At 40.6% G+C, this 14,700-nt stretch overlaps 1 protein-coding gene across 1 annotated transcript in view; it reads right to left on the bottom strand.

Annotated features, from left to right (window-relative positions):
• The window catches only part of PKHD1 (PKHD1 ciliary IPT domain containing fibrocystin/polyductin), a 440,651-nt gene that overhangs the window by 211,599 nt on the left and 214,352 nt on the right, over positions 1-14,700 (bottom strand). Inside the window, exons 48-49 of the mRNA XM_032410150.1 lie at positions 5,585-5,762; positions 4,389-4,584 (exon numbers count right to left, since the gene is read on the bottom strand). Of these exons, the coding sequence (XP_032266041.1) occupies positions 4,389-4,584; positions 5,585-5,762 (374 nt within the window). The remainder of the gene's footprint in view (positions 1-4,388; positions 4,585-5,584; positions 5,763-14,700) is intronic.

Genomic DNA, 14,700 nt, shown 5'->3' with positions numbered 1-14,700 from the left:
ACAGTCACTGGCCGGCCTCGCTAGACATGTCTTTTTTTTTCTTTTTCAGTCGGAGCAGAAGAAGGTGGTAGGCAGGAGCCTCTGCGCCTCGCAGGCGCTCGCTCAGCTGCCGCCTCACACAATATCCCGGCTCGGCCGCTGCTCCAGTGCGCGAGCGGGGCTGTGTGAACCCGGGAGGGCAACCGTGAATGGCCCAGCATCTGACGCGAATTTATCACCGGCTGCTGGTTGGGTGTAGGAGAAAGCAAGGGGAAGGGGCTGTGGGTGTTTAATGCACCCTGCCACAACCCAACAGTTTGCCCTCAAGAGCCTTTTCCCGATATAAAAGGACAGGGTCAAAAGTAAGTTGACCCCTGACAGAATGGACAATTATTAGGAGAGGACTGTGCACCAGCAGCTGCTGGAACCCCACTGGCTCCGCATCGGGCTTCCAAGAGTCAGAATATGAATAATCAACTCAAGATTGTTTCCTCCACCCCCATCAACCCCTGTCACCTCCCCCTCCCCCCAACCGTCTCCTCCCGTTTTGGGCAAGTCCTATTATCTTCGTACAGGAAGGAGCAGAGCCCTCCCTAGCAGCTGCAATAATTGTGTTCCTATTGTGATGAAGACCTCCTCCCGGCCACCCCCCTACAAGTGGCCATTGTGAGGGGAGAGTCAGTGATTATACGCTCCGCCTGATGCTTTGGGGGACCCAGCTGCCGGAGTGCTGACACACGAGCGTGCGTGCGGAAGGCCAGGGAGGGGGCTGGTGGAGGTGGAGGCAAGAGGTGGGGGGATCCTGCGTCTGTGAGACGGGACCCCGACACACCAGACCTTTTTCATAAGTCAAGCCCAGAACAAATGAGGCTTTATCGGGCCCCAGTGACGAGGGGGTCTCATCTCCCTTTGAAGTGGAGCTGCGCATGGGGCCTAGCAGCTTTTCCTCCTTTGGACGAAGCAAACATCCTTCTTTTGATATGCTACATGCTCATTATCTCTGCCCCATTTAATGATTTTTGATTGAAGGGTGGCGGCTGGGATGCCGAGAAGATCGTTAGAGAGGCTCCATCCAGCCAAGCCTGCAAGAAAGGCTTTCCTTGTGCCTGGGCCTAAATTTGGAATTTCTTAACAGTGTGCGCTTGTTCTTAGAGGCAGATAAGGGCTGAGCGTGAAATTCTTAATTAAGCAATAAATAGAGAGTGGGGTGTCAGCAGATGTAGCCAGTAGCCATGGCAACGGGAATCACATGGGCAAGAGAGCGGAGACTAGACGTAGGCCCCAGGCCTGGGCCTGACTGACAGCTCAAGAATCCTACAAAGCTTGTAAACCAGATTAATTAGCTGACTAATTATTTCATAGCGTTAATGTAACTAAAAAATAAAAATAGTTAACCATGAACTGAAACATCCCTGGAAAAGACAACAGCAGGGAAAGAGGCAGTGGGGAAAGCAGAGGCAGGAGTTACCCGTTAATCAAATCGCCTAAACGGAAAAAATGGGCTTGCTGGATTTGACTCCGACTCGGAAAATATAAAAGAACACTTGTCCTGCAGTCTTGCCCATTCCCAAGCGTGGCGTAGAAGTTACAGTTCGGAACTGCCACTCGTAATCATTTCTCACATCAAACACTGCTCCTCCCGGGTCCTAACACAAGCTGTAGCGCATGAGTCCTTCGCTGTGGTCTCTTCTGCAAGTGGCTTCTTGGGCAAAATTCTCAGGGGCTTTACAAAGGCAACCTGAACCAATCTCCTTAAAAGATATTTTTAAATGAGCGAGGTGATCTTATTCTGTGGATAACAATTGCTTAAGTGGTATTACATTTCAATCATGGAAACCATATATCATGTATGTCATGTTATCAGGAATCTCGGTTATCCTACAAAATCTAGTCAAGAAAAATAGAATGGGACCCTTTCGGAAAGGCTGTGATGTGTACACTTAGTTCAAGGCATGTGACATTGTTCATCTTCTGGGGGAGAAAAGAACAAATCTAGAGAAATAATCTACTGAGAAAATGTGTAGTAAAGTAACAGGGCATACTAATCACATTTAAAGATATCTGGGTGCTTTGTACCACAATTCCAAGATATAAGTAGGTATTCTTAACCTCGTTGTAGAGATGAAGCCATCGAGGCATGGAGCATTTATAATTCCATGCCCCAGGTGAAATAGCCAGCCAGCCACTGATTAAAACCCTAAACCCTAAGCTCTGGCCACGAGCTTTCCAAAGAACCTGCATCCCATAAAGTCATTTGCTTAAAAAAAAAAAAAAGAAAAAAAAGACAAAACTTGCCTTGGTAGAGAAGAGGAATACTCTCAAAACATATTATATGTATAGGATTTTTTTCTTTGTCACTAGGGATCAGTGAGTTTTCTCCCACAAAGCTGCCTAGCACCCCCGCACACACACACACCCTATTTGGTCAGTGATCAATGATTATTTAGTGGGCAGCACACTCTAGTGGGGAGATCCGGGGCCAGGAGCTAGAATGCCTGGGTTCTGATTTTTTTTTTCCCTTCTCAGCTGGATCTAAGATTAGTCAGGTATCTTCAATCACACACAAAGTAGCCAAATGGAGGAAACAAAGATATTTGTGATTTTGTTTGAAACTTCCTATCTTGGGGGATGTGGTAAGGTTGCAAATAAACAATACAAAAAAGACGGTCCACTTAGAAGTGGTCAACAAATTAATGAAACACAGCCAATTGTCAGTGAAGCGGTACTCTGAACGAAAAGCCAGCCAGGAATAGGAATAGGGTCTCTCCATTCCCCACACCTGAAAGTCAGGCAGGAAATTCAATGGCCCTGAAACAGGTCAAGCAGTCTCCCTACGATAACAATGAAACTTCTGTATACACGACTCTCCCTACATTTTTTTTTTTATCTCAGGAATATGTCCACATAGACTGTGAGGTCTCGACTTATGTCTCTCTTCTTATTTTATGTAAATTACTCCAATCGCAGACCTATAAAGTCACACGGTCCAAAAAAAAAAACAAAACAATTAAGTGAAAGTAACAAACTAATCAATGTAAAATGCAGGGCAGAGAGCTAGAACTCTATGGCTTGGGGTCCTCTTGGGGTACCCATTGCCAACTACCTCACTGCCAAATGGCATTATAAGCCTTCCCAGCGATGTTGTAAACTTGACACAGAAGATATCCGAAATCATAACCAAATCTACCCAGTCCTACACAATTGCATGGGATGCCACCACTGAGGAGCAGCGCAAGCCTCAGTTTCCCCTGAATCATCATATCCTCACTGTACCAGCCCAGGAATGAGAACAGAAGTGGCTCTAGCCACCTACCTACCCCATTCACTCAGAGGATACCGGAGGCACAAATGACCTCAGAAGCCAGTACGTGGAGCACTGGGAATCGTCTTAAGGAACAAGGGTCTCCATGCTCATTAAACATCTAACCAACCCTCTGTGATTTCCTGGTCCTTTTCCAACTCCTCTTATCTAAAGGTGGAGATACTAGGGTATTCTGATACAAAGAATGATTTCAATTAATAAAGGCTATCTACCTAATAAAAATGTTTTATACTGAAAAATGCATCTATATCATATAGATGCTCATAAATACATACAGACGTACATCTATATATAAATATACATACTTACACAGATGTGCATTCCTACCATATATATGTGTATAAATAGTATAAGAGTATAATTTGCTATTAATTCAATAAATAATGATTAAAAAAAGGGCAAGAAAATCTGTAGCTGCATGACTTGATTTTTTTTTCATTATGCCACAAATATTCCTTTACCATGCTTGGCTCATGTGGCCATTTAAGTCAGTTTGCAGTTTGTGAACAAAATCGGACCAATGGACAAGACATGCTAAGTAATAGAAGGAGAACAACTTGAAATTAAAATTTGGTCCTAGAATATACACCAAGTAAACGGTCATAGTTAATGACACCTCTTTGCTCTTACTTAATGGCTGCATTCAGCTCTAGAGGTAAAACAGTCTCAAGGATCTCTGTCCACCCTGAGTTTTTATAGTTTTAGGTTACATTTATGGTTGATCAAGTCAGAAATAAAATTTGAATGGTAAAATTCAGTGCAAATAAAATATATAGCAATCCATTTGGCAAAGACAGCAATACCAGGGAATTACCATATTCTCCTTTCTAGTGCTATTAAAATTTCATAGTCACAGGGCTCAAGAGTAGATCAGGCTCAGGTGACATAGGACTAGGCACAAGGGAGAGGGACAAGGAACTCAGGACAACTGCCCAGGCAGTATGATTTCAGAGCCCAACCATTTAACCGTAACACACAGCTCTCCCCTCCAGGTCCTCATCCCTTCACAGTACAAATGTTTGGAATTCAAGAGTGAATGGTGGCTTCCGACTTCGTGCCCTCAATATTCTCATCCAATTATACTTACCCAGATAGGTGAGTTGCCTCAACTGGGTATTGAAGAACCAGTCACAACCTTGGTCCTGACCAGGTGATGGCAGAGACAGAAGGGACCTCCCCACCTGACTCCCACACCTTATGAGGATGTCAGGGTAAGGCCACAGGACCTTGTGCACCAACAGGAGGTAGTTCCCAGGAGCAAAGCTGCCAAACGTTGCTGAGTACTTGAAGTGAGAGAACAATACAATAATGCTCATTGAGTAAGGAAAGATTTTGCCAGAAAAGAGCTACAAAGAACACAGATGGAGTCCTTTAGAAATATAGCAGTTCACACCCATTTTATGGATGAAGAAGCTGAGGCAGGCGAGGTTCAGTAACTTGCCCCACACCACAAAGCAGGGGAGTATTGAGCCAGGATAGACATTAGGATCTCCACCTCTACCGTCATCATTCTGATGCCTTCACCTTAAGAAAATTCCCCAAGATGTTCTCATGGGAACCTCAAGGGAAGGAAAGAACTCTCCTTTCTGAATAGGGTAGTGACAGGATCAAAGGAGATTCTGCCTTGAACTACACCACACCTAAGACCAGCTCTCGTGACTTTAAGGAGAATGTGAAGGAAGAAAGAAATGCATTAAAAGGAAGAGGAGAAGCTTGAAGAAATCCACTGGCTTGTCTTTTTTTTTTTTTTTTTTTCAGAAAGTGCACCCACTTTCCACATGGCTATTCCTATCTTCACACCTCCTAACTATTGGACTCCTTCAACCAACCCCAATGAAGGTCTAGACCTTTATTTGCAAGTTAATCTTTGACCACAAGGTGGCAGTATGCAATGTAAAAATGCTTTGTTAAGACCTTTTCTCTGGCTACAAACACTCCTCTAAGGGGTAAGTTGGTTCTTAACCCCTAATCTAATAATATAGTTCTATAGAATGCTTAGAAGGTATTTTTCATTGTATTAATAATGTTAAAATTTCATGCAGAACCATTGTGTTATTCAAGACAAGATTCAAACAGATTCTAAAAATTTTAAGTTAAAAAAATTAAAATTAAAAATAACCACCATATCTGATATTCAGATTACATTCATCAGGCCAAAATGCTGTGACAGTTTTCTTTATCAGCACCAGAAGATGCTAATTCCTGCAAACTGCTATTTCACAGGTGGAAAGATAAGAAGCCCTGGGGAATGCACCATACCCGTGAATGAGTTCCTGGGGTTACCTGCAGAGATCTGTTGATCCAAGGGGTCTCAAACTGCAGTGAGTAAGTCTCTTGATCCAAGAGCAGAGCCATCCAGCCATAAAGGTTAGACAATGTATCATGTACATAAGTGACAGTGGTTGTCTTATTTCTGCTGTCAGTCATGGTTAAATCGTAAGAAACATCTGGAGCATTAGCTCTAGGGTGATTTAAAAAGAAAAAAAAATGGGTGGTAAGTTATTTGTCCATTCTGGATCTAATCCACTCCTCTCCCATCAGTGGTAATTCATCTTCTATTCTTTCCACGTATGTCTTGGGCCATCTTGTCTGTATGTGTACAGAGTTTTTTACAATCACTGTGTGGCTCTAACAACCCAGTTGGGAAGATATCATTGGATCATTTGTGCATTCCACTGGTCTGGTGGGTTGAAGGTAGAGACATTCAGATCTGAGACCACCGATAAATGCCATCTTAACGAGTTCATACAGGCCAGGACTATATACTATTATTTTAATAAAGAAATGTCCATGTCTGGAATTTTGCCATAGACCAATTTTATCAGCATCAGAGAACATATTATATCGTTCTTAGATATTCTTATGAGAAGCAATGACTGAGACCCAGAACCTAATATGCCTAGACTCTCAGAAGCCCACCTCCAACCACCCAGCAGAAATGGCTTCAGTAGCCTTCCCTACTGAGATCTTTAAATTAGAGATATTTTGTCCTTTTTGGTCTCTTCCACCCTGGCACAGGATCTGCACACAATGGGCACTCAAACCATGTCTGTTATATGAAGGAAGAGTGCATGGATGAGCTCTCTCTAAAGCAGCTGGTGCCCATTTCCTAGTTTATGGAACGCATCTCTAGAAGTGAATTTCAGCAAATTAGGAAATTGAGGCAGAGCATGGCAAAAGCATTATGTGAATGTTACAAGGCAGAACCGGAAATTTATTAATTTCTACAAATTACACAACCCACCCCAGAAAGTGATTTTTAAGACTTCACTAGAACAAACAGATTTAGCCACATGCTAAGACCCTAAAAGAAAGTCAAAAGTGGACAGAAAATAAAAGGCAAAAGTAAAAAAAAAAAAAATCAATACACATTATGACTGTCCTTCCCCCTTTGGTTTGGTTTTCATGAGAATCTTTAACTGTGGCATTTTGCTGCAGGCAGATAATTAAATTCTCAAAGTAGAGGGAAATGAGACGAAGGAGGATGTTGGGTTTTCAAAGTGAGGTGTGGCATGAGCGTATCCAAAGCCAATTTACAATCCAGTGCATTTTATAAAAAGGAAACTGTTTTTAGCATGAAATGCTTGGTCACTATGATCAAATGGCATAAACTGGAAATCTATATCCACATACGCGAGGTGGATGCATTTGGGTAAATTACTGACCCTCTTTAAGCTTTCATTTCCTTTTTCAAAAAATGGAGGTAAATAATATGTATCTTACATATATGTAAAACTGTGAAACTCAGAGATAATTCAGTAACCATCACCAAGCCCAGTTAATATCTACCATAGCTCATTTAAGAACAAACCTCAGGGGGTGCCTGGGTGGCTCAGTCGGTTAAGTGTCTGACTCTTGGTTTTGGCTCCGGTCATGATTTCATGGGTCCTGAGATCGAGCCCCGCATTGGACTCTGCACACAGCAGGGAGTCTGCTTGAGATTCTCTCCCTCTGCCCCTCCCCTACCTATGCAGTCTCTGTCTCTCTAATTAATAAATAAATCTTAAAAAAAAAAAGGAACAAACCTCAGATGTGCCAGATTTGCCATTCTGTACTATTTATGTTAATGCTTAGCAGTTTATCCAGGATATTTGGTCATTTAAAAACACACTCAAACCCTTCATGGTGCAGAGCCCTGGCCCCAGCAATGTAGTATTTGATACATACTTCTTGAAAGAATATGTGTGTTTCTTTCATTCATTCATTAATAAAATGAAAAGGATGAAAAATGTTCAGGGCATTTGGGAATAAAAAAAAAAAACCTACTCTTTTCCCAGATTTCCTGATGCAACATTAACTGAACCTTTAGAAACTTGGGGTGAGAGACTTTCTCTGATCGGGCTTGGGATACTTAGCGTTTTTCACATGTGTATCAGGATTTACACTGGAACCAAAGAACAATACTAAACTCGTATTCTTAGAGTCAGAATGGACATGAAGGTCATCTGTTCTAACTTTCAACCCACTGTAGGAATTCCCTCCACATTTCAGCCTGTCCCTTCCTCCAGGTATGGGACGTCACATTCTCACATAGAAGACCATTACATTTATGGAGCTTATTTTTACATTTTAATCTTTAGACAATCTTTAGAAAGCTAAATTTTCTTCCTTGTACTTTCTACCCATTTGTCCTCAATCATCATGGCTCTCTTTTCCTCCAACTGAAACCACACGTCCCAGAGTCCCAGGAGATGATCCAGCACAATTTGGCCCAACTGATACATTTTAAAAATAGTCTTCTGAGAAATAAATGTAAAACAAATGCATTAAGAAGAGATAAAGTTGGAACCAAGAAATACCAAAGAGGTCAATAGGTTGGCTAGAGTAAGTATCCCGATCAGTATGTAAAGTGGGATTCCTCAAAGTCCAAAGAATGATTCTGAGTATTTCAGATTCTGAAGGTGTATCCTTTCAGTTTTCACAGAAACATATGGGCCCTGGAAAATGAATCACAAGAACTAAATCCAGGAGAGACTCATAGATAAATCAGAATTCCCATTTAATAATTCACAGTAAAAAATAAGGCTGCCTTTCACATAGCAGGTATTTGATAAATATTTGTTGAATGAATGAGTGTTAAAATGGACCAACACACTCCAAACTGATACTTGGTGATGTTTCTCCCCAACAGGGAAGTCTACCTGGAAAATCCACATGAGGGTGAGAAGATTTCCTATAAACTTATCAATTAAAGAAGACAAGCAATTTGATCATAAGTTATCAGAGCCTGATACAGCCAACCCCCATCTCAATAGGATGCTTGCCATGAAGACTTAAACATTTATATATAATGGTCAGAAAACCTCTTCTGGACATATATAAGCAATCTACACTCTAGTGAGCCCTGGTTTAAAAAAAAATGCTAAAGAAAAAAATTAAAATTAAAATTAAAAAACGCTAAGGTTTCTTTATGAACTGATATTTCTTTTATCCTAGTCAAGTGCTCTCAATTAAAGCACTTTTACAAAGTTTTTAAAATTATAGACCAAAAGAAGATTTCTACTTGTTCAAATTCATCCATCTGTTCACATTTAGTTCCTCCAACCTATGTTTTGTCACTTACGTTGTCTTAGCAATCTATGTTTGTCACACTTTTCTTAAGATATCATGCATACCATCTTGAAAATTATGAAAATACTACCTCAGTATGTTACAATACAATCAATTGGGTAGATAGTTCCAGAAATGCTTCTTAATTTCAGCAGTATGGCCCCAAGAATCCTCCAAGTCATTTTGGTTTCTTTTTGTTTGTTTGTTTTTTAAGATTTTATTTATTTATTTGACATGGAGATAGAGCCAGAGAGCACAAGCAGAGGGAATGGCAGAGGGAGAGGGAGAAGCAGGCTCTGCACTGAGCAAGGAACCGGATGAGGGGCTCAATCCCAAGCCCCTGGGATCATGACCTGAGCTGAAGGCAGATGCTTAACCGACTGAGCCACCCAGGCGCCCCCTCCCGGTCATTTTGACTAGATTTAAATATTTCTCAAATTTCTATCAGCATCCCATTTATAAATCAATCTTTAGGGTACAATTTCTCCTGGGTTCAGTTTCTATGTATTGTGACTTCAATTATTGCAGGAGCCATTTTTTCAGACCATAGTTCCTAGTTCCTAAAAGCCCTTATAAACATGACCCCCTCTTCAAATATTGTAAAACCACCAAATGCTAACATTCATTCAGTTCTATTTGTCTCTGGGACTATCGTACCTTCCTTTAGATGCCCTTCTCCTTCCAAGTGGCATCCAGGCATCTGATGCTAACCCCTGATCAACCAGAGACCCACCATAGCACATTGTGATCCTAAACTATCCTTTCCTCTTCCTTCTTCATGCATTGCCCTGGTCCTATCAAGCCATCCCATCCATCCCAATTAAGGTTTATGTGGGATGCAATTTTACAGGTCCTCATGTGCAGCACCAGCTTTGTATAATTCAATCCAGGTAGAGAAGGAGGTTATCAAAGAAGCCTTCATTACAGCTGGTAGTGGAAAAGGTTCATTCTGAAAAGAAAATCAGAATGTAGAAGACCCATCTCCCCATAGGCAAGATGCCTTGTGTTGACCATCACTGGGATCCAAAAATCCAAAGTCAAATCAACTCCTCTCCTTCTAGGCCAAATGACAATGGTGGGCTAGCTCTTCTGAAAAGCTCCAAAAGAACATCAAGTCTCGAAGAACACCATGAAGAGAATTTACTAACCATAATGACTACAATTTTCGCTTGCCCTAAATAGCCACCAATTTCCCTGTGCCCTAAATAGCCACCAATCTCCCTCTCTTTACTGTTAATGAAGCAAAGGAGTACAAAAGTATTTCTAATTTGGAGGAGCCAAGGGAGTCTGCATGGGCCATTAGCAGCAGAGAGCTTCATTACTAGGGGCAGAAGTCTCTCCCTGAACTTCTCATGGCTTTATGTGCAAGAAATCAGGAGGCAACCAGTCCATTTTAAGTGTTACCCCTTCCCTCTGCATCAGCAATAGCTCTGTATATAACCAAAGAGACAAAAAGACTACAAGCCTTTCCTTTTCTTTTCCTGTTCAAGGGGGTGCCTTAATTTTTGTTCTTCTTTTTTTTAATAACTGAGATTGTTTTTAATTAAGGGATATTTTCCTTTAGAAATACAGCACTATCACTGATAAAACTTCCCAGCCTAAGTATTAATTTAAGATACTAGTTGCATAAACAGTTATGTAATTTAGTGCCCATACACTGTGTGGAACTGTTGAATGTGTACTGCCCACAAAGGATTTGTTAGGCAATCAACAATACCAATGAGAACAAATATTAACTCCCTGGTTTGTGTTTACCATTAGCTTACTTTTCCTGAGGGTCCATATCTCTGTGTATTAAGACAAACATTGCATTGAGCTCTAAATGCTCTCAATTCAGAACAATTGTGAAATAAACCCTTTATAATTACACATCTCCTAAGCCAGACACATCCTAATAACTAGCCTCAAATGGTGCTACATCTCCTGAATATTAGTGCTTGCTGCCGTCACTCTCATCTTTTACTGCACAAAGAGGACAAAATCAGAATTTCGAGCACAGCCCACAATTTTCTGTGGCACAGCATTGCTTGAACATCCTTTAAAATACCTTGAGCTCATAACAAGTCCTTGTCAGAAAACCACTATCCTACCTCTGACCTGCCACCATCCAGTACTATTTTCTATGTATCAATAATTTTTATATCCCCTTATTGATTGAGGACCACTTAAAAATATTTCTCCTTCTGAGTAAGACACCTAAAAAAGGAAGAAAGCCACGACACTCAGTCTTTCCCCCAAACTTTTAACAATCCTTAAATTCACATACCAAATAGAACCGGTAAGCAGAGAGGAAGCCATATGATTTAATAATCTTTGTTTTCTGACAGGCACACCCCATCATTACTCCTCCCATGATTTTGCAGGTATCCATCTCTGTTTATCTTTTTTCAGAGTTGGCTAAAGCAATAATAATTTATTGTAGAGAAGTCCCTGAATCAACCTAGCACCTTCTCAAAGATGGTGTCTATAGTTTTGGCAGCATACTTGGGACAATACTTCTTGCTTATTATATCTGAATCCATAAAAAGAAGCAATAGATAGCTAATGTCCTACCTAAGATCATCCTTCATACATGATTGCATCTCTTCTCTTGATCTGTTGAATCCAGCCAGAATGACTACCTCAGAACATGTGAATTTCACCATGGAAGCTATCCCCCCAGAAGGCAAACAACTACTTCTCAGGGATATTGAAAAACAATTTTATGCATCAGGTAGGAAGTTAGACTAAGAAACTCATCTTCCCTTCTACACACACACACACACACACACACACACACACAGACACACACACACCCTTGGTGCTGTGGTGGAGCTGACAACTCCTTACTCACTACTCATTGTCAGCCCTTCTTCCCAATGTGTTCAGTGACAGCACGATGGTAGCCATGAATAGGACATATGAGAATATTTTCACCATGGAACTGGGCAAATGCTACAAATCAGGGTTTTTAATTCTAGAGAGCTAGTTGTTAAATATTTACCGGCTCGCTACTATGGCCCTTTATTAGTCATGAAATTGAATAACCATATAGTATTGTTGAAATTCCTCAGTCTGGGGTCCATTATGATTTTTAGATCTTTTTCCGCTTCTGTAACCTCTGGTGACAAGAAAGGATACTTCTTGGAATTTTCCTGTCTCACTTTTTTTTTTTTTTTTTTTTAGGACTGAAAAGATACCATTACTGATGCTATGCCTTTATCTCTAGGAAAGAGAGTTAGGCGATTATTAAAGGAAAAGCTAGGCCAAAATTTCCATTTGAACTCTTCTTTACTTTTGCATTTGCAGAGGCAGGGGGTGCCTCATACTTTGAACACTGACACATTAAGAGCAGTTACATAGGTAAAAACTGAACACAAGCACTACAGGAGAGGATATTAAGCAAGATCTAAGAATCAAGGTGATCAACAAGAACATTAACCTTTTCTTCTCCAGAAGTAGGAAGAAAGAAGTAGAAGGTATTGGAGCACAATGAATCAAAGCCTGTCCAGAATGACTCCATATTCTAGGAGTAGCTGGGAGGTTTGGCTGGATTGGTACAATGTCATGTGACCATTGGGAAGTATTCCTTATTTTTCAAGAATTGGATTAAGCTGCATTTGAGCTTACTTAATTCCCTTGCCAGGCATTTGTTTCTCAGAAACATAAAATCTATAGTATTTTATTCAATTAGTAGTATGTTTAGATGTTGTTTTGTAAATCACAGCTGTAAAATAGAGACTTTTTAAAGACGACACTTATTAAGTACTCACTATATGCCAGGCAATGACCTTGTGAGATAAATACCATTGTGTCCATTTTATTGATGTGAGAACTGAAGCAAAAAATAAAGGTGAAGCACCTTGTCCAGAGAAACACCTCTTAGGAAGGGTGGCGAGTTACAGCTGGTACCCACAAATAATTCTTACTTACTTCTTTATTCTTTAGTCTTTGAAAAATAATTTCAAATATATGCTTGTGTCCTGACTATTTTATGTACATCCTATAAACTTGGAGGGACTGGTTGGCCCATCTACAACATCTTATAAACTTTTCATTTCTCCCACACTTAATACAGTCAACAAGGAGAGAGAGATCAGGGTTTGATTTATTGATAATTGAATAACTCTATGACAATTGAAATAACTATAGAGTGCTCTAGACTACTACTACGAATAATAATAATGACAATAATAATAATAATTCCCAGATGGTAATGGTGAGGATTGAGTTCTTATTCTCCCCATCACAGCTGGATGCATCTAAACCACCAGGGAAGGAAAACAAGAGTAAATGTTGACAAACTGCTAATTCGGTAGGGGTGGGACAGGGGCAGAGTAAAGAAGGAGTCATCTATTGGAATACATCGTCTAGTCAACCGATAGCTTCAGGAAGCAAAAGCCCAGAAGATATTATGAAAGAACATTCTTAAGTATTACATGTCCCTAGGAATTTTAGAAATAAAGTCAGGATAGTATCTCAATCTTGGGTCTTCTAAACAAACGTTGAGCGCCATGAACTCCACACAAACATGTCCTAACAGAGAAATGGACAGTAAGAACATGAGAGGAAAATCGGGGAGAATCCACAATTTTTTCAATTATATTCATTTATTAAGTACTAATTTTATTGAGTTACTGTGTGTTCAATATTGGGCACTGTAAGTCAAACAAACAAACAAATAAACCCTATCCTGGCTCTGCTTACCAGCTACAAGAGATGGACAATCTGTAGAGCTATATCGGAGCTTCGAGTATTGGGTAGAGCAAATATAGAGAGCCAGCACACAGCAGGGCTACCCAAACCTGTACAGGAAACTCAGGGAAGGCTCCCCGAGAAAATGACCTTCGTGCTGAGTTCACGAAAACTGAACCTTATGAACTGAAAGGCACAGAGAAGGTGAGTGTGGCTGAGGCACAGGATGCAGGGAAGGGAGGGCAGAGCACTGTGAGCAATGAGACTGCAACTATAAACAGGGAGCAGGCCATGAAGGGCGTGCAAGACATGAAGAATGTGGGACTCTCTTTGGGAGGTACTAGAAGCTCTTAAAAAGTTCCAAGCAAGGGAAAGAGTGGATGGCAAGACAAGATCTGCATTCACGAAGTTCAAGGATAAGGTCACTGCAAGGCAGCCAGCTAAGAGGCTGTTGTGGTCCCACAGGTGAAAGGACTAGAGAGGGGAAGTTGGGAAGGAGAGAAGTAGAAAGACGCAAGAAGGATTTTTTTTATTTTACAAGAGAAAGTGGACAGGACTTGGTCGGTGGTGTATGTGGGAAATAAGGTAAAAGATGAGTCAAGGGTGACTCCATGCTTCTGGTTTAGATAACTGAAGCATTCACCTGAACATCCAGGAATTCTCAACACCCAGACAGCAACAGCCTACGGATAAAGAACATGAATTCAGGTTTGACAAGTCGAGTTTGAGAGGGCTACTATATATTCTAGTGGAAAGCATTGCTGCTCAGTAGAAATATGATGCAAGCCAAAAGGCAAGGCACAGGTGTTACCTTAAATTCTATAGTAACCACATTAAAAAAGTAAAATGAAATAGGTGAAATTAATTTTAGTAATATATTTAATCCAATATATCTGAAATATTATTCCTTCAACATAATCAAAATAAACAAGTTATTGAGATATCTCATTTTTTTTCCCACAGCATCTTAGAAATATGGAGTATAATTTATACTTACAACACATCTCAATTGGGACTAGCCACATTTTAAGTGCTTGGTAGCCACATGTGACTAGTGGCTACAATATTGGACAGTGAAGATCCTAAGGGCAATTGGATAAATGGGTCTGGAGTTCAGTAGAACAGTATAGACTAGAGGAAAAAAAATCTAGAAACATCACTGTATGTTAACTGAA

The sequence above is a fragment of the Phoca vitulina genome, unplaced genomic scaffold, assembly GCF_004348235.1.
Source record: "Phoca vitulina isolate PV1807 unplaced genomic scaffold, GSC_HSeal_1.0 scaffold11, whole genome shotgun sequence".
NCBI classification, from domain to species: Eukaryota; Metazoa; Chordata; class Mammalia; order Carnivora; family Phocidae; genus Phoca; species Phoca vitulina.
The sequence above is the reverse complement of the archived record's forward strand: the minus strand, read 5'-3'. Positions and strand labels throughout refer to the sequence as shown.